This window comes from Balaenoptera physalus, assembly GCF_965194825.1.
Source record: "Balaenoptera physalus genome assembly, chromosome: 20".
NCBI classification, from domain to species: domain Eukaryota; kingdom Metazoa; phylum Chordata; class Mammalia; order Artiodactyla; family Balaenopteridae; genus Balaenoptera; species Balaenoptera physalus.
Window position 1 is genome coordinate 37,493,554 of NC_138901.1, and position 20,348 is coordinate 37,513,901.

Consider the following 20,348-nt stretch of genomic DNA (forward strand, 5'->3'; position numbering starts at 1 on the left):
TGGGGGGAGGGGCAGGGGACTTAGACCGAGCCTGGGAGAGAGGAAGGCGAGACGCGCCCGGGGAAAAAGCTCCATGCACATGGAGAAATTCCTTGCACCGAACTGCACCAAGAAACGAGCCTCCAGCACCTCCCCGCAGCTCCCTTACCGGTGCAGAGTACCCAGCTAGTGAGAATCCTCCCAGCCCCACCTCGAGCACCCCCCAAAACCGGCCCTGCACCCTCCAGCCCGGCTCCAGCGCCGCCGAGAGCTTTCCCCAGGACTGGCCCTGGCGGGGCGCCTAGAGCCCCAGTTGCATTGCTCCAGGAGAAAGGAGGGGGGCGGTGCATTTTGCAGGAGGAGGAGAAGGGGGGTGGGTGGTGGGGGAGAGAGAAAATTGCGCGGAGACCTGCCAAGCGCCACCGCCGCCGCCACCGCCGCTGCCGCCGCCGCCGCCGCCGCCGCCTGTGAGCTCCGGCGGGCAGCCGGACTGTCGGCTTCCCGGGGCATCTGGGTCCGGCGGGGCACAGCCCGGGCGCTGCCGAAGCCGCCGCCGCCGCCTCCGCGGCGAGTGCAGGCGGCTTCCCCCGGAGCCTGTGCGGCTCCGGCTCCTCGGGGGTGGAGAAGTGGGGGGTGGGGTTGTTGTTTGGGGGGAAGAAGGGGGAGGGGGCAACGCCGAGAGAGTCAGTGGTTTCCATGGTGATGGAGCTGAAAGTGCAGGAAATTTAAAGGCTTGGACCCTGCGAGACAGACAAACCGGTGCCAACGTGCGCGGACGCCGCCGCCGCCGCCGCCGCTGGAGTCCGCCGGGCAGAGACGGCCGCGGAGCCCCGAGCAGGCGGAGGGAAGTGCCCCTAGGACCGGCTCGGCCCGCGGCGCTGCACAGAGCGGCCGGACGACGAGCAGCTAGAGGAGGAGGCGGGGAGAGCGGCCAGTCCACGCGCCCTGCGCCGCCGCCGACCCGGGAAGGCAGCGAGCAGCCGGCGCCCCCAGCGCCCGCGGTTGCCCTGGAGTAATTTCGGATGCCCCGCCGCGGCCGCCTTCCCGAGTAGACCTGGGAGAGGGGTTGCGGCCAACTTGTGTGCGTTTTTTCCGCCCCGGTGGGAGCCGGCGCCGCGCGAAGGGCTCTGCCGGCGACTCATGCTGCCGGCCCTGCGCCTGCCCAGCCTCGGGTGAGCCGCCTCCGGAGAGACGGGGGAGCGCGGCGGCGCCGCGGGCTCGGCGTGCTCTCCTCCGGAGACGCGGGACGAAGCAGCAGCCCCGGGCGCGCGCCGGAGGCATGGAGCGCTGCCCCAGCCTGGGGGTCACCCTCTACGCCCTGGTGGTGGTCCTGGGGCTGCGGGCGGCACCGGCCGGCGGCCAGCACTATCTCCACATCCGCCCGGCTCCCAGCGACAACCTGCCCCTGGTGGACCTCATCGAACACCCGGACCCTATCTTTGACCCCAAGGAGAAGGATCTGAACGAGACGCTGCTGCGCTCGCTGCTCGGGGGCCACTACGACCCGGGCTTCATGGCCACCTCTCCCCCCGAGGACCGGCCCGGCGGGGGCGCGGTGGCGGCCGGGGGCGCCGAGGACCTGGCGGAGCTGGACCAGCTGCTGCGGCAGCGGCCGTCGGGGGCCATGCCGAGCGAGATCAAAGGGCTGGAGTTCTCCGAGGGCTTGGCCCCGGGCAAGAAGCAGCGCCTGAGCAAGAAGCTGCGGAGGAAGTTACAGATGTGGCTGTGGTCGCAGACCTTTTGCCCGGTGCTGTACGCCTGGAACGACCTGGGCAGCCGCTTTTGGCCGCGCTACGTGAAGGTGGGCAGCTGCTTCAGCAAGCGCTCGTGCTCCGTGCCAGAGGGCATGGTGTGCAAGCCGTCCAAGTCCGTGCACCTCACGGTGCTGCGGTGGCGCTGTCAGCGGCGCGGGGGCCAGCGCTGCGGCTGGATTCCCATCCAGTACCCCATCATTTCCGAGTGCAAGTGCTCATGCTAGAACTCAGGGCCCCCTGCCCGCACCCGGACACTTGATCGATCCCCACCGACGCCCCCCGCACAGTCTCCAACCAGTTCCACCACCCTCTCGCGAGGGGATTCAATGAACTTTTTTTTTTTTTTTTCCGGCTACAGAGACCTAGCTTTCTGGTTCATGTAATGCACTGTTTAACTGTGTAGGAATGTATATGTGTATGTATATACGGTCCCAGTTTTAATTTACTTATTAAAAGGTCAGTATTATACGTTAAAAGTTACCGGCTTCTACTGTATTTTTAAAATTTTTTTAAGCAAAAGGAAAAAAAAGAACAGAGAAAAGAGAGACTTATTCTGGTTGTTGCTAATAATGTTAACCTGCTATTTATATTCCAGTGCCCTTCGCAAGGCGAAGCAGGGGGGAAATGTTATTTTTTCTTAAAGTACAAAGAGAGGGGAGAACTTTTGTAGAAGGACTTTTAAAAAGCTATTTTCCATTCTTCGGAAAGTGTTTTGGTTTTCCTTGGACCTCGAAGAAGCTATAGAGTTCAATGTTATTTTACAGTTATTGTAAATATAGAGAACAAATGGAATGACTAATCATTGTAAATTAAGAGTATCTGCTATTTATTCTTTATAATATCCCGTGTAGTAAATGAGAAAGAAGTGCAGAGCAGGATTAAAGAAAACCACTAAAATCGACTGCGCTCGACACTGCGATTCTCTGTGTTGGTGATTGATGGGGGGGTGAGGGGTGGGAGGGGCGGGTTGGGGGTGCCGCTGTGCTTACTATGCCTGTTGGGAGCAGGGGCTCATCCCGTCTTCTGGTGTGATGGAAGTGACCGCTCAGTTTTTCTTGGGGGGGGGGGAGCTATTCTCAAACTCCTCACTTGAGCATCACGTGGCCTCCGCCCAGTCTCCCAGCTTTTTCTCCCTATGTCACCAAAGCTCGGGCCCATCGTGACCTCGACACCCAGCCGGCCCCCTGGAGCTGACCCCAGGCTGGGCCGAGGGGCGGGGGGGAGGGTGGGCGGCCGCTTTGTCCTGCCTGACAGGCCCTTCACAATGGGGACACGTGTCTTTCACACCTACCCTGGGGGCGGAGTGCCGCTGAAACTTGACCCCCGAGGAATGGGGGGGGGGGGGAGATCAGAGCGCGCCCACCCAGATCCCGACACCCCTCCCGCCTCGCACCCCCCCACCTCAATATCCAGCCCGCGTTAACCCTTTGCACTCCCGGAAGCTGTGGTGGTGCTCGCTGAGGCGATCCCTTGGAATCAACGCAACCTCAGGGATCCTGCAGGTCTGAGCCCCCGAAATCCCAGGCCCTCAGCCAGAATTTCCGGGGATAGCTGGGAGATTTGACACTCACCTCCCCCCTCCCCTGGGACCTAAGGAGGTTCTCAGAGGGTCAGGGTTTCAGAGGAGTCCGAATTTGGGTGTAAAACACCACCACTGGGATTTGCAGTTGGGAACCGGGTGTGCCCCCCTCTCTAGACACTTACTCCACTTGGGGGTGGGGGAGGGAGGAGAAATCAGAATCTGGATCTTTGAGCTTTGGGTTACATAGGGGCAACAGACGTGTTACCCCTTAAAGGGGCGTGCAAGACCTCACCCCCACCCCACCCCTTAAAAAGCCAACTTCTCGGGGCCAGATCTTGACTCGCGTGCGTCCCTCCGCCTCAGTCCGCGGTGGCGCCCATCCGCGCAGCTCCACGTGGGCCGGCTTCCTGACACTGCTCAGCGCTCCTTTTATTTATCTTGGACTCCAAAGTCGCTCTCCTTTGCTCCCTCCCCACCCCCCTGCCACCTCCCCGCGCCTCCCTCCCGGCGTCCCTCCCGCCCTCCCACCCCCAGTCCGGAGTCCCGGGGAATCTATGCTAATTATTTCAAACCTGCGCTGGGTCCCCAGCGCAGTCTCAATGCCCCCGGCCCCGCCCGCCCTGTCCCTCCAGCCGGGCGCTTTCTTCCCTCCCGACGCAGCCTCGGTGGCTCCTCATTTCAATAGCCTGGCTCGGGAGCCGGAGCCCCCTCCCCGGCGCTGCCTCCGTCAGCCGTGGGACAGACGTTAGGGTATTCATTAACTGAGAGCCGAGGAATAACGGCATTATTCCCCCCAGAGAGGGCACCCTGCCCCCGCGACTATCTGAGGCTTCATTGTAAAAGGATTAAAAGTTAAAGACCTCCATCTTATGATTCTTTCATTTAATCTTCCTGGCGCCTGGGAGACATGCTCGATGGATGATGGCTTTTAAAATATTCCTAATGTCGGCTACCTTAAGACTCCAAGCCGGGCAAACAAACGTAATTTATTTCCAGAAGAAAGGGGATATTGAGATGTTTAAGTTTATGAACCGCCGTCCCCATGTATATTTGTTAAGTTCTGACAAATACCCAAATAACGTTAAAATCAGCCATTCATCACTTATGAATTTATGCAAAACTTTCTGTGCCGCGGGCCAATATTTTTTTAGACAGAGTTTCACTTGCGAGGGGCGGAGGTGGTGGGGCGAGGGGAAGGGGAGGGGGCTTACGGGGGGTGGGGGGAGCCGAAAGCAAGAATTTTCATGCCTGGTAAACACGCGAATTATGCGAAGAGAGTTATTCCCAGCTGGGCGGGCAGCCAAAACTCGGAGAGCGCGCCGAGGCCAGCGCCCCCCACCCCCATGTTGGCAGTGTCACTGGATTACAATGCGAGGTCTTCCCCTCCGCGACGCCCCCTCCTCCCTCCGCCCGCTGGCCCGCCCGCCCGCCCGCCCCTCCTCCCCACCCCTGCCCACTTGGAAAACCCGCTCGCAGCCGGCGAGCTTCTCGGCTTTCAGAGCGGGAGCCCGCGGGAGCTAGGAGGACCCGGGCTGCAGACGTGACCGGCAATAGACAGACCACCGGACAGACAGCCTCAAAGGGCCGTTCCGGACACGGAGGGAAGACCCAGCAGGACACAGCCAGTCCCACCAGAGAGCGAAGGAGGTGCTGGCTCCTGGAACAGTGTGACTAATGCACAGCCGGTTACGTCTCCATTATTATTAATGTTGATAATACTAATAATAGCATCAACGCGGAAAGGAGTAGAGAGCTCTGGGCAGAGAGGCAAGAAAACTGTCCTCTGCGGTCACCCAGTGCCTATCTCCTGTAAGGAGGAAAATTGATCTTGGTGTCTTCTGAGGCTTTGACAGCCTGTGTCTATGAACTTATACAGCTGCTGAGGGACCACGCGTCCCCCGAATGGAGATTTATAACCATTACTGATACAGTCACATCAACTTTTTCGAAATCCTGGAAGAGAATGGCAAGGTTTCCCAGCACCCCAGCCCTCCTGCCCTGATTGCAGGAATTCACTCATCAACCCTCTATCTTCAGCTCTTCCCTTTTTTCCTTCCTTCTGCCCTTCCAGCACCCCGACACTTGATGCACAAGCATACTGAGGCCAAATGTCCACAGAAAGCCAGCCCCCTTAGGGGAGGACCCTCTGGCCCCCAGAGTCTGGGAATGGGATCTCGTTCCCTGTTGAGATGGAGAAGGCCAGGGGTCCATTATCAGTCTTGCTTCTGAGACTCCTGGGAAAGGGGGTTGAAGTTTGGTGGCAGCTGCAAGAGGAAGCTGGCTGTGTATTAAGAGCTCTTGGCTGTGCTGGATGGGGACGACCGGGGGAGGGCCCAGCCCATACTGGTATTTTGAAGGGGTGATTCATCCTTTTTCTTTAATGCTCTTGGAATGTCAGAGCTGGAGGGGAGCTTAGATTCCAATGACCACCGCTCAATTTACGGATGAGAAGACTGAGACCTCAGTGGGGACTTGCTGAAGATTACACAGATTAATATAGTTGGGGGTAGCTAGGTGGTGTCCATTGTGTCTCTTCACTGTTCTCTTTTTGTTTTGTTTTTTTTTGGTTTTTTTCAATTTTTATTTATGGGGGGGGGGGTGTTGAAGGAAAGTTCTCTCCCAAATTGACATAATTGTAACTGATCATCAGGAAGCTGATCAACCATTCTGTTGCATCTATTCAGCAAGCAATTATTAATGGCTTGCAATGTGCCAAGCGCTGAGCACATTTATACACATTCTCACCCAAAGTCTCTAGTTCCCAAATAAGGAAACTGGAGCTCAGAGAGTTTAAGCATTTCACCCAAAGCCACACAGTAAGTGGCACGGTTATGGCTCAAAATCTGAGCTTATGCTAAAGCCTATGTTTCTTCTAAATACCCTTCTTCCCTTCAACCACACGTACACCTGGCTTGGGAGACACCACGTGCCACATTACATCCTGTACAGTCTCAACTCAAGCTCTGTAGGGATTCATGCCTGGGAAGCCACACAGAACATTTTTGTGCACCCTGTTATGTGCCAGGACCTCTCTCCCTCACCCCTTCCCCAAACACAAGGAGCTTACAATGCAATAGAGGAGGTAAGGAATGAAGAACAGGGTGAGTGCTGAAAGAGGAGCTAAACAAACCCGGGCCAGAAAGAGGAGGGCTCCCTGCTGGCCTGGGAAGCCAGAGGAGGCATCTGACTCACATCTCTAAGGACAAATTGACTGTGGACCTACTGAGGTGGCTTTATGGGAGGAAAGGGCATTTAGGTGGAGAAAGCAGTCTATATAAGCAAAGACATGATGTTGGAAAAGTATTTGCGTGTTTGGGACGCAGCTCGAACAAACTTTAGTATAGGATGGATCCACACCAAGTGAGAGTGGGCAATAAGGTCTGAAAAGCAGGCTGAAGACAAATTATGGAGGACCTTGAACGCCAACTAAGGGCACAAAACGTTATTGCTCAGGCAATAGGGAGCCATGAAGAGCTCTTGAATAGGGCAGGGACACCATTAGTGCACTACTGCAAAGGAATTATTTATTCATTCAACAGAAAGCTTTTGAACACTGTTCTGGTTATTACTGGTATGCAACAAGCTACACCAAAACTAACAATCTTCAAATAACCATTTTATTTTGCTCATGATTCTGTGGGTCAGGAATCTGGGAAAGGCTCAGATGGGCAGTTCATCTCTGATACTCATGGGATTAGCTGAGTGCTAGAGATCCACTCCCAAAATGGCTTCTAGCCCCTCGCTGTCAGCTGGGAGCTCTGCTGACCTGTTGACTAGCGTTCCTACAAGTGGCTTCTCCATGTGGCTTGGGTCTTCTCACAGCCTGGTGGCTTCAGAATAGTTGGACTTCCTACATGGCAGCCCATGACTCTGAGAGAAGGCATTCCAAGAGATTGAGATGGAAGCTGCAAGACTTCTTATGAAATTGCCTCAAAAGTCCCATGACCTTGTTTCTGCTGTAGTCTGTTGGTTAAGCAAGTGTCTAAGACCAGCCCAGATTCAAGGGGAAGGGAATTAGACATCACCCCTCAATGGAAGCAATAGCAAAGAATCAGCGGCCATCTTTAATCTACCACAATCACTTTCTATAGACTAGGCTCTGTGTTGCATGCCCCAGACACAAAAATAAAAAGGTACAGTCATTTTCAATTTAAGTTTGGTGCCAGCATCCAGGATGGATTGGAAATGGGATAACGGCTCCTGGGAAATTCATTAAGGAGGAAATTGCCGAGGTCCAGAAAGAATCAATAAGAGTTGATACCTGAGAAACATCAATGCCAATTAACATAAAGCTCATTTGCCAGAAGCCTGAAGAGGACTTGGTGACTGATTGGATGTGGGGACTGAGAGAGAGGTCAGAAAGACCCCTGATGTTTCAGGCCTGCAAGGGGCCATGCACAGAAGAGGAATCTAAGACAGAAGAGCTTCCCCCTGCCCCCACTCCTCCCCTACACACACACAGGGAGGTTCTAGGCTTGCCCAGAAGAGAGAGGAATCTGAGAAGCCTGGAGAACATTTCAGTCTTTAATCAAGATGAGTGAGTGAATGAATAAATGAATGAATGGTAGCGACAGGGCAAAAGAAAGAGAGCAGGGATAAACAAGCACGGCTTGGGGAGCAGTAGGGTTTTTCCCAGCAGACAGAAGTGTCCTGATAGAGCCAATGTATTTTTATTTGACAGTGATATGAAGAAAGGAGCACAGGCAAACCTGGGAGAGGCCAAGGGGCAAAGAAGGTGCTGACACTCCTTGAGTGATGCTACCAGCCGGTGCTTCACGTTGATTAATTCATCTTCATCGTGAAATGAGGAGCATTATTGCCGTTATACAGATGAGGAAATCGAGGCTCAGAGAGGTTAAGTAACTGGCCCAAGGACACACATCTGGTGAGTGGAAGCTCAAATCCAGGACTGTGTGATTTCAACGGGGCGTCATGTCTCCCCCATTTGGGCTTCCTTGGCTGGAATGAATCATCCCCTTTCTCTCCATCACACTTAGCCCTCAGCGCTGCACTTTCTTGAGGAAAGGGGTTCTTAACCTGTGGTGCTTAGAAGATGGGTGTCCAGGTTGGAAAGCAGGTCAGGTCCCTCTATCCATGCTCTCTTGGCTCTCAGGATTTTTTCTTCATAGGATGTGTCACAGTCTGTAGTTCTTATTTATAATTTTCAGTTACTTATATACGTATGTTTTTTTCTGGGAGGAAAGTCTGTCATTTTCATCAGATTCTAAGGTCAGTAACTAAAGTGCAGTGAACTGACTTGGGGTCCACAGGGAGCCATTGTAGGTTCTTGAGGAAGGGATGAAGTGGGAAGATTCTTCTGGCTTAGGTTTGTGTAAAAGAAGATTAGAAAGGTAAAACTGCAGGCTGGAAGACCACATAAGAGACTGCTACTGTCTATCTTTGGAGGACAGTGTGATCAGGGGGGAAGGGAGAGAAAAGGACAAAACTGAGATGCTCTAAAGGAAAACGGAACTTCGATCCAGCCTGCCTCTTTGTATAAAAGAATAATTTGTTGGAGCTGAGAAGAAGCTCTCCCCTTTAAATTGCACAAGTCCCCTCTCCTTTGTCACAGTCCTCACCTTTCCCTATGGCATGCTTCACTCATTATATTCCCTGCCAGAACCACTGTAGGCGTTATGCATTTGAGGCTCCTGGATTTAATAGAAGGAGCAGACTGAAAGTCAAAAGCAAGTTTTGAGTCTTTGAAATAAGAAAAAAAGGAAGTCCTAAAGGAAATCAGCTACAGAATTTGGGAAGGGGATTCAGATTTCAAGGATAGATAGCATTACAACATATAAAGTGGGATGGCCTTAAATTTCACTCCTTCATTTGACTGAAGAAACTAAGGCTTGTCAACTCAAGGTCAATGGACTTGTTTCAGGTCTAGTTACTTTGGAATAGAACTAGCGCCAGAAGCAAAATCTCCAAATTTCCAGTTCAATCCTCCCTTTAGAGTTGTTCTAAGTATAAACAGTGTTAGAATGTTAAAAGCACTTTCATATCCATAATTTTATGTGCAATGAGACGTGAACACCCCCAAGGGCAGGAGGTAGGTCTGTCTTAACGTCCCCAGAGCCTACTCCCTGACCAGTAGCAGCGCTTCACAAATATTGCCTGGAAGGATCAATGTGCATAGGCTTGTTTCACTGATAGGAAGGCTGAAGCTCGCAGAAGTTGAGGAAAGGACAGATGCTCACAGAGCTCATTCCAGATGGTGGCAGCAGGAGTAGCTGGTGCCATCAGTAATGGGACATCCAGCTGCTGCTATCTCTCCCTTGTTGGGATTGGGCTCAGGAAACCAACCACACATCTGCAGACTGTGCAGTAGGTCTGTGGAATAAGGATAAGGCAGATAAGGTGGTCTGCAGCTGCCAAGTCAAACAGAACCTGCAGCAACTGGTTTTGGCAACCTCTTCCCAGCCCAGGTTGTAAAGGATTCCCGACTGGTGTTCAGTTTATTCAATTAAGGAAAAAAAAATTCGTCAAGCAAGGGAAATAGTTCTTCCCCCATTTTACAGATGTGGAAACGTGGGGAAAACAGGAAGCTTAAGTGATTCGCCCTACATTGCACAGCTAGCTGGTGGTGGAGTCAAGATCCAAACAGCACTCAGCTCTCTGCTGGGCTGCTGGGAGAAGCAGAGGGGTTTAGTGCTCTCTGAGTTCATAATCCCAGCCAGTCTCCCTGATTCTATGCTCGCCCCAGCTCCAATCCATTCTCCACGCTGTTGCCCAAGTGACCTTAAGACACACATGTGGTCTTGTCACTCCCCTGCTTAAAACTTCTCAATGGCTTCCCATCACTCTGAGGATAAAGGCCAGAATCCTTACCCGACTGAGGCCCCTCTCCCCCTGCCTCTGTGTTCCAGCCACCCAGTCTTTCATGTGTGTTCACTCACACACCGAGCTCGCCGCTGCTTCAGGGCCTTTGCACATGCTACACCTTTAGTCTGGTATGCCTTCTCTGCCAGCAGGACCCCTAAGTGCCACCCTGTCCTTTAGATCCCTTCCTACGGAAAGCAGGTCAGGTCCCTCTATCCATGCTCTTTCAGCTCTCAGGACTTTTTCTTCATAGGATATGTCACAACTTGTATTAGTATTTATAATCTGCAGTTATTTGCATGCTCTGTCTCTTCCAGTAGACTGTCACCTCCTGCCATTTTGCTCGCCATGGTATTCCTGAGCACTGGTACAGTTTGGGGCCCACACAGACACACACTCTCTCTCTCTCTCTCTCTCTCTCTCTCTCTCCCTATATATATATATATATATATATATATATATATATATATATATATATGGATGAATGACCACACCGAATAAATTGAGAAACACTAATTGATCACCTTCCTGATATTAGCCAGGTTCTATCTGGGACTCTGAGGATACTAGGAGTTCAAAGTTCAGCTCCAGTTAAATAGTGATCCAAGAAAAATTTAAGAATGTGCCCCAGTGTGTGATACAGAGCAGAGAGCCAGGGCTGTTCAGATGATGCTGTCAGTTCTGGGGATTACGGCGACTCCCAGGCTACTGATGCCCAAGGTCCCTGCTCACTGGAGTATGTGGGGAAGGATAGCTAAGTTGCCAGATAAACTCTTTTAGCAAATCAAGGACGCTCCCAGGAAAAGGGAATCCACCCCCAAAAAACGGCTTTCCCAACAGGAGCTAGATAGCATTGAGTGATTCCATGGAGAAAATTCTAAGACTCCCCAGGCGTGGGTGGAAGAGTCACCTTTCCCCACATCTGAAATCCTTAAAAATGGGAGAGATTACCTTATCTGCTGGACAGTTAAAACTTGATCTTTCCCTGCCCAAGGAATAATAAAATTAGACAATGACTAACTCAGACCTAATGCTTTACAGTTTAAAGCCACTTTCACATCCATTATCTCTTTCAAAGAGCACAGGGGGGCACAGCCAGAATTTTTAGCTGTACAATAACGTGCCCTGGAGGCAAAAACCTTTCTACCAGAGAAAGGAGTTTGATATGGGGGTGGGGAGGGAATCTTGGACTTGGGAGGGAGACCAGCCTGGGTTTGAATCTTGGTCTATGGCTATTAGCTTGACCTCCCTGAGATTTAGTTTCCACGTGTCTAAAAGGGGCATAATGACATGTACCTTACCAGGTTGTTAGGGTGTTCTAGTGTGTTCCATATGTGTAGCTCCATGTGGGGTGTAGGAGCCCAGCTAATGGTGGTTTCCTTCCCTCTCCCCAATTCCAGGGCCTGTGCAGTGCCCCTCTGAGTCAAGACAAAAGCTGAATGCCCTACCACCCAGAGCCAGTGACAAGCTACTTGCCCAGGTCTTCATTTCTGAAAGTTCCACACCTGGGGGAAAGAATCCAATGGATTCTTCTTTTTCTCCTCTGATGAAAAGGCTGTATATTTAGGGCCAGTTGTTTTTACCATTATTGTTTAAATTATAAGCCAAAGAGTAGATGAGGAGGAAAACCAGTGACCAAAGGCAAAGCTGAGAGAAAAGGTTAAATCAGGATGAAGGGAAGTTGGGAAACCAGGGAATTTGTTTCACATGAACAGAGAGAAGAATTCAGCCCAGGTAAATTAGCCCTAATTTGTTTTAATTCTAGAAATTCCTCATTTCTAGTTATTGGCAGGAATCACCCAGAAGTGACTTGCTCCCAGAAACAGTTTTGACTGGTGTCACTCTCACCTCATTTCAGGGACAGAGACCATCATACCCAGGTAGGGCCAAGGCCCCCAGAAGGGTCAGCATGTAGTATCGGGGAATGGAGAGCTTTAAAGGGCATCTGTCTACCTGTGACCACCACCATGGAAATGAGGTAGCTGACGCCCAGAGAGGGGAAGTGACCTGGTCAAGGTCAAACCTCGAGCTAGAGACCAAGACGAATGCAGAAATGCTGACTCGAGTGCGGGGCTGCTGGGAAGTAAGCCGTGGACTCAAGTGCCTCTCACCCCAAGGTTGGACAGCTTCCCCAAAGGCCACATTCCAAGGCTGGTTACCCAAGGGCCTGGGCTCTGCTGTGTCTTCCTTCTTCCCTTAGAAAGCAAGCACCATAGGTAGGCCCTGTGCTGTGGCTCCCGCCCACCGGGACCCCTGGGGACATGTTCAGTGTGATTCCTCTTTCTGGCTGGACCCTTGGAGATTGATGCTCTCCAGAGTTCTGGTCAACTGTCCTCTTCTCCTTTCATAGAACTGCCTGAGGGGAAACCCTGGGCTTCCCACAGTGGGAGCTACCACACCTAGATGGCCAACACCCAGATCTCTGCCCTGGGCCAGACTTCTCTCCTAAGCTCCATACCTGCAGAGCCAACTGCCTTCCGGACTTCACCACATCAAATACAAGTTCAAAGCTGAATCCTAACATTATTCCTAAACCTTCTAATGAGTTTTCAGTGTTCTCATTCCTGAGTAATGGCCCCACCATTCACCCAAGTATATGGTCAAATAAACACAAAAAACTCTGGTCTATCTCTTGTGAGCAGCCTCTCCTCACTAACAAAGTATCCGCCAGCACCTCCTGAATTACCCCTCTGTCTATCCTCTCATCCTCATCCTCACCATGAGTTATATACAGCTCAGGCCCTTGTCATCTCTTGTCTTTGCCTTTGAATACCCTAATAGTCAATTTCTCCACCTCCAGCCTTGTCCCATCTTCAACATTGCCACTTGCATTGCCATTTCCCTAGCACACACTCCAAACTTCCAGGGTCTCCCCTTTAGCCATAGAACCATGGTTAACTTCCTTAGCATGGCTCCCAAGGTCCTTTACAGTCTATGACCCCAATTTGCCTTCCACTATAATCTGCCATTTTCTGTTCTACCCTAACAACCAGCCACACCAACTCTTTCATGGCTGCCTGAACGTGTCAGCCCTTTGACGCTTTTCTTACACCATCTGCTCTACCTGAAATGGTCCCGCCCCACCCTTGCCCCATCACCCCAAAGAGGATTCCACCTAGGAAAGACCTGCTCATACTTCAGGGCGCAGCCCACATGGTACCTCCTTAGTCCTTGGCCAGGGTGGAATTGTCAAGCCATACTTTGCCCTCCCACAGTGCTGATGATTAATAATAATTATAAATAGGTATTAACTGCCCATGTGTGACAGGCACTGTCCTAGGTACTTTATGTGCATTATATCATTTAAACTCCAACAGAGATCCTAAGTGGTCTTACTACTGATAGGTTCAGAGACATTTGGTGATTTACCCACAGACTCTTAATTAGTTAGTGGCAAAACCATGACTCAAAACTAGGATTCAAACTCCAAAACCCACGCTCTTTCCAATCTTGCATACTGCATCTCACCACATTAGTCCAGCACTTATAAGTTGGGATGAACCCATATGTGGCTACCTCCAGATTTCGAAGCCCTTTGAGGGCAGCTGCTGTATTTGACTCTAATTTCCAACTATGTTATAGTCCAAAATAGTGCTTGACACATACTAACCATTTGATAAACATATGGTGAATGAGTAACTGAGTAACTGGATATGAGAAGGGGTTCCAGTTTTTTCTTTTTAAATCACATCCAAACAGAATGTGTTGGTTTGTTTAATGAACATCAGTTAATTCCAACTTCAACTTAAGGAGATCTTTTGAAGACATAGGTAATGTGGGGTTGTTAAAAGTAGAGACTTTGAAGTTGAACCTAAGCTGTTTACCCCATCCCAGCTGTGTGACTGATAATATTAATGCCTTTGTAAGCTCTAAAACCCTGAGCAAACACACAAGTTGCTGTTATTAATATGTGCTTCTCCAAAGAGCACTCAGCCTGTCCCCACCCAGAGAAGGAAAGCAGGGAGAGATAAACCCAGAGATCACTGGTGTCTCACTGGAAAGGCCTGTGAACACCAGGTAGGGATACTCTTGTGTAAATGCTGCTGTCTTGTGAGTAGCAGGTTTGACAAAAGATGGAACAGTGAGGAACTGCAGCCTATTTAAACCAGGAGCAACTTGAGGCCAGAGTCATAGAAGACCAGTGCGGAAGGGACATTAGAGCAAAGTGAGTGTCATTGTTCCAGCCCTCTCACATTAGAGGTGGGGAAACCAAGGCCCAGAGAGGTGCAGAGACTTGCCCAAAGTAACCAAGCTGGTTAGCTGTGGAGCTGGGACTAGAAGCTAGTGACACCCATGATATGCCAGATTACCATCCTCCCAAGATTCCAATCACTTTTCAAAACCCCTCCATGTGATTATCTTTTTTCTGTGTTCCTGAATGAAGCATTTAGTTAATAGTTAGGCCTATTAGCCCACAGTGTCAGAGAGACACTCCTCAAGTCTCCAAAGCCCTGAGAGCTGTGTGAGAGGGATGGAGGTGCTGAAGGGACAGTGCCCGGGATGTTTCCAGGATGAGCCCCTTCCTCCCTGCCAGGTACAGTCTGGCTCTCAGAGACCAGCCACTACCACTCCTCTGAATGTTTCCAAAGGCACGACCCTCCCCAGGCTGGGAAAATCAGCCCAGCATCTGAGTCAGGTGAACGTGATGATCAGGTAGAGGTCAAGTTTTAGAGTGAGAGAGATCTGGATTGGCAACCTGCTCGGAGAACCTAGCTCTAACCCTGTCAGTCCTCCTCCGACCCCGACAGGAGCGAAACCATGGTAATGTTATTGCTCCATTCGTGGTAGGTGCTGTGCAATCACAGTGAATTGGAAACTCTTTCCTTTCCCACTGCTTGTCCTTGAGAAAAATCAGTGCCAGCAGCGGTCATTTATTGGGCACTTACCTCGCCCTGCACCAAGCATCCTCATCCCTAAGTGAGGAACTGGTACTACTGCTTACGGACGAGAGTACTGGGACACACAGCAGCAGTGGAAGGTTACACAGCGAGGAAAAGGCAGATCTGGGATCCACTCAGACGTCCTGACTTCACAGCCTACACCGTTAACCTCCTTAACTCCCCCCATCTGTACGATAGGAGTAGCAAAATCTACCCTGCAGGGGTATAGCAAGGATGAAAGCCAGCAAGAGATGTAGGAGCCTAGCACCAGGCCTGGCGTATGTGGACACTTCAGAAGAGCATTCTACAGGATTGAGGCAAATGGCAAGGAACGGGAAGAAGAAAGACAGGAACCAAGATTCTGGGGCCCGTTCTGACCATGTAGCATCATGTAGGGGTCACCTCATATAGTGAATGGAAATGTTAATCCACCTTGGACAATTTCAGCCCAATCGTTAAAATGTCAGGCCTCCTCTAAAATGACCACCTTCCCTTTTGCTCTAGCTCTCCTGCAGGAGTGTGCAAGCATTCACATGCACACACACAGACATATACATACACGCATACTGTGGCTTTTGTTTTTCTTATGCTTCTTTTGCTTCCTTGCATTTGGTATCCATGACAACACACCCCAGCAGCAATAAGGAGGTGGCATAGTTGCTGTTTCTCCCATCCCCTTGTCTTGCTGATCAAGACTGATCAAGATCATTCTTGATCCCTCATTCGGAGGGCTGGGCTAGCCTCACCCAAAAGGCAATGGGACAGTTTCCCAAGGGAGGAGGCAAAGGGGAAGAAGTTAGAGAACCTCCATTTTAAAAACAAACAAATAAAACAACACTCTGTCTAGGATGGAGAGAGTGAAAGAACCCAAGCCCCTGGCTGGGCCAGACAAGCCTTCCCCAGGCATGGGCACTGGAGAGGCTAATTGGGGTCTTCAGCCCCTGTGGTATGTTATGACTAAGGGCGGCTAGCTATTTTTCCAGCCTTTTTGGCTGGTGAGCTCCCCGGATGGAAAATTTGAGCCCAGTCCTTGTAAGTCTGGAATCTCAGAATGCATACCTTGCACCAGCAATCAGATGCTGAACCTCGCAGCTCTTGCGATACCCTATCATGTGAGACAGGTCACTAAGAGCCATTCTCTACAGTTACCCTGCACGAGAGGGTCCACACACCACATCACACACAGCATCTAACTCCATCCTCCCATCAACCCAAGGTAGGCCTTTTATTACCACCATTTTTTTGAGACTAGGAAACTGAGTCTCTAAGAAAACACCAATCAGTTGTTCACAACCTCTTCGTCTGATGTGAAGTCTGATTTCTTGGTCATCATGCTACAACTGATCCTGACCCCAAGCCACCATTTAGATACTATCCCATATTACAATGGGGTAATATTATGCCTGTGGAATTGATGTGGCAACCATATCATTTAGAATTTGAAGGGATCTTAAAGATTAGATCCATTTCACAGTGGAGGAAATTAAACTTTTTATCAGGTCTACACATGGTAGTTACATAATATATATCTACTGAGGTCCAAAGAGGGGAAATGATATGCTCAAGACCACACAGCTAATAAGAGGATAGGATTAAAACTCCTATCTTAACTCTTAGTATGGTCTAATTCAACATACTTTTGCTATGTACCTGCTAAGCCAGGTGCTAGAGCTATAGAGATGCAGCAGGACTGGTTTCTGACCTTGAGGTGGGCAAAAGTTGCTGTTTGAGCTCTTGGTCCAGCCCAGGAGCTTCAACAAGTCAAAGGATGAGTACGAGTGAGTCAAGGAAAAAGAGAAGAGGCATTCCTGGCAGGGGGAATGACATGACCACAGGCATGGGGATCTGAAATAGCTTGGTATGAACTGGGAACTCTATACAGTTCAGGGTGAACTGGGAACTCTATACAGTTCAGGGTGAACTCTATACAGTACAGTTCACATGGAGTGTGCCTGAGAATGATGGGGCAGTTAAAACTCTGGTGGAAGTCAGGAGCCATGCAATGGAGGGCCTTGGAGTCCACATTCAGGAATTTGGACTCTCTCCAAGGCCATTGGGAGCCATTGAAGGGTTCATGTGAAGGGGACTCTCATGTGAAATCATGGAAGGGTTCACTGGAAGCCACTGAAGAGTTCTGTATATCATGTAGAGGGTAGATCAGAAGAAGAGCTCAATTAGTAAAACTTGGCAATGTCTGGGCTTGAGATTGAGTAGTCTTTTGTCATAGAAAGATTAGGGATGGAGAGGAGAGAGTTGATGCAAGAACTTCTTGGGAGGTAAAATTGACAGGTCTTGGTGATTGATTGGCTATGGAGAGTACAGAGAGGGGAGGAGTCAAGGTTAACCTCAGTGTCCTTTCCATTACATAACCTGAACTGATGTTGAAGGATAAGTAGTTAGTCTGAGAAAGAGAGGGGAGAAATATTCCAGGCAGCAATAACAACATTGTACAAAGGCCAGAAAGTAAGAGAGTGCATGGTCAACTCAGGGAATTGAAAATAATAACCATGTGTGGAAGTGTGTTGTAGATAGCCAAGTGCTATATCAACATCATCATCATCATCATGTTTATAAGGCAGGACCTGGTGAAACACATCACAAGCAGGATCCACTACCCTTTTCGAAGGACCAAGTTGTACCTCTCTCCTCTGGACTGCGCTGCTGATACAGAGAAATACCTTTACTCTCCAATTCTTTTTACTATTCTCCATGACTCTTCCCTAAGAAAAGAATGTCAGAGATATTATACAATGCAGTTTCATCAACCATTATGTCTTTAGGGTCTCAAATAATCCTGTGTTGGCAAAAAAAAAAAAAAAAAATGTTATTCCCATCTTACACACAGAAGTTGAGTGATTCAGCTGACAGTGGAGGAACCCGGACTTGCCCCATATCTCTGGCTCCTGGTCACCCTCTCTTTTCCAGAACCCATATAGACCTTCTGGTTGCACAGAACACAGAACCACACCCATCATTCTCACAGACTTTCATGGTAGACTGCACTTCCCAAAGTCAGTTATCCCCTTTCATTGATTACCTTGTAGGTGGGTCTACTTCTTAAATCTCTTTAGTTAAGCCATCTCCAAATCACTTTGGTTGGAAGATAGGATCAGTTTATGTCTGGGAAGGTTTCCTGTAGACAGCAAATCTTATCCATAATGGGCAGATTTCCTATGTTTAATCAAGGAAGGTGATACTTCCTGTCTCTGGGGTTCTGGCTTTTTAACCTTTTGCATAAGCCAATGCTTGCTTAGAATTTGGAATCCAACTTATTTGAAGCCCTAATCCACTCATTGAGGTGAATGAGGAGACCTGGAGCTGGAAGACCAGGGTGGGAGCCTTCCTTGGCTGTCCTTTTTCTGCCTTGTGATCCAGGAGCAAATCACTCTACCACGGGCATGCCTGGGGTCCGTGCAAAACCTTGGTTTAAATCTCAGTACTGCTTACGATTGGTTCTATAGCCATGTGCAAGTTATATAGTTTCTTTGTCTCAGTTCCTCATCCAGAAAAATGGGGTCAATCCTTTATACCCCTCAAGATAATGGGATGCTGGAATATAAGAGCTGCTTAGCTGTTATTTGTTAAATAAATGGAAGAATTTAAAACAGTTCCCTTCACCCTTCTCTCCCTCTCAGGCTCACTTTGTCATCCATGGAAGGGAGATAAAAATCTCTCCCCTGTATACCTCATTGGGCATCTGAGCAAATTCCATGCAGTCATGTTTGCAAAAGTTCTTGTGAACTTTAAGAGTCTATGACAATCTGAGGTATAATTTACTCTATCTAAGGAACTATGCAAAACTCTTTGCATATGTATTTATCATTCTATGAGTGTCCTACAGGGTGGATATCATCATCATTTTCAGTTCCCAGATAAGGAAACCAGAGCCCAGGAGGTTAAGTGCCTTTCCCAGGTTCACGAGATAGTATGCACTGGAGCAGAGATTAGAATCCAGGTTGGTCTGACTCCAAACCCAGTTGAGCCTCTGATCCCATTGAGTCCAGGGGTTACAATCCTAGTCTCTGGAGCCAGGCTACCTGCAGTCCCATTTGAGGTCTACCACTGATTAATGATGCGTCGCTGGGGGAGAGTTATCTTCTCTATGCCTCAGTTTCCTTATTTGTGGAAAGAACGTATTGATAGTATCTAACTCTCGTGCGTAAGACTCTTCAGCTCATTTACTTCTAGTTTCTTCAACTCAAACATGAGAAAATAACAGTAACTGTACTGTGCCAGGCTGGAGGCAAAGCGACCTTATTTACTGACGACCTTACTGACTAAATCTTAATTCTAGCTCTAAGATCTTGGCTGTTCTCTACTTGAGACTTACGTCTCGCCTCTTCTGTGGAGCCTTCCAAGATCATTCAGGGGCTGTATTTAGAGTCCTCAACATGCACTGGGCCATCAGTTAACACTTGTTTGTATGTCACTGAATAAATTTATTTAAACGTCTTTTATGCCTTAACTGATACTGTGAAATTCACATCTTTCTAGAATCTGATAATAATAAATCATTTCCTGAGTAGCTACCATATGCCTGAAACTGGGCATTTAACCCTATGACGTGAGTTGTTTTTTTTGTTTGTTTTTAAATTTATTTATTTATTTTTGGCTGTGTTGGGTCTCCGTTTCTGTGCGAGGGCTTTCTCTAGTTGTGGCAAGCAGAGGCCACTCTTCATCGCGGTGTGCGGGCCTCTCACTGTCGCGGCCTCTCTTGTTGCGGAGCACAGGCTCCAGACGCCCAGGCTCAGTAGTTGTGGCTCACGGGCCTAGTTGCTCCGTGGCATGTGGGATCTTCCCAGACCAGGGCTCCAACCCATGTCCCCTGCATTGGCAGGCAGATTCTCAACCACTGCGCCACCAGGGAAGCCCTGACATGAGTTTTATCATTCCTATTATATAGAAGAGAAAACTGAGGCCCACAGATGTTAGTTTGCCCATGGGCACACAGCTGTTTATACGGAAGACCCTAAAAACGTCTGTAGAATGCATGAATGAATGAGTGGTGTGTCCCCCAAACCACTAATGATTTGGTGAACAAAGCTCTTACCATATGTTCTAACCACACAGCATCTAGACTAGACATAATTGCATAATGATGTCAGACTCGGACTTGAACGGAGTAAAGGCCAAGAGGTCCAGTGAGTTTTCCGAGGCTTCCATCCAGTGGACATGTATCGTGAGTGGCACAGAGGGGAGCACATTGGGCGAAGTGTGAGTCTTGCCATCTGCAAATATCCGGCGTTCACAGTTCTGTGGGTTAGCCAAGCGGCCCCCTAAATTTTCATCTCTTTAGGGACATTCGATTCTTGGGCGATTCAAAGAGCCAGAACAGAAGTTTATTTGCAGGTTGAAATCTTACCACTATGGCTCCTATTTGTCATGAAAACTGGA

At 49.6% G+C, this 20,348-nt stretch overlaps 1 protein-coding gene across 1 annotated transcript; it reads left to right on the forward strand.

The window, feature by feature from the left end:
- Positions 1-649: 649 nt before the first annotated feature.
- On the forward strand, positions 650-2,634 carry NOG (noggin). Its single transcript, XM_082440890.1, has one exon. It carries the CDS (start codon positions 1,259-1,261, stop codon positions 1,955-1,957), a length of 699 nt encoding a protein of 232 aa, XP_082297016.1. The 5' UTR covers positions 650-1,258; the 3' UTR covers positions 1,958-2,634.
- Positions 2,635-20,348: the final 17,714 nt, after the last annotated feature.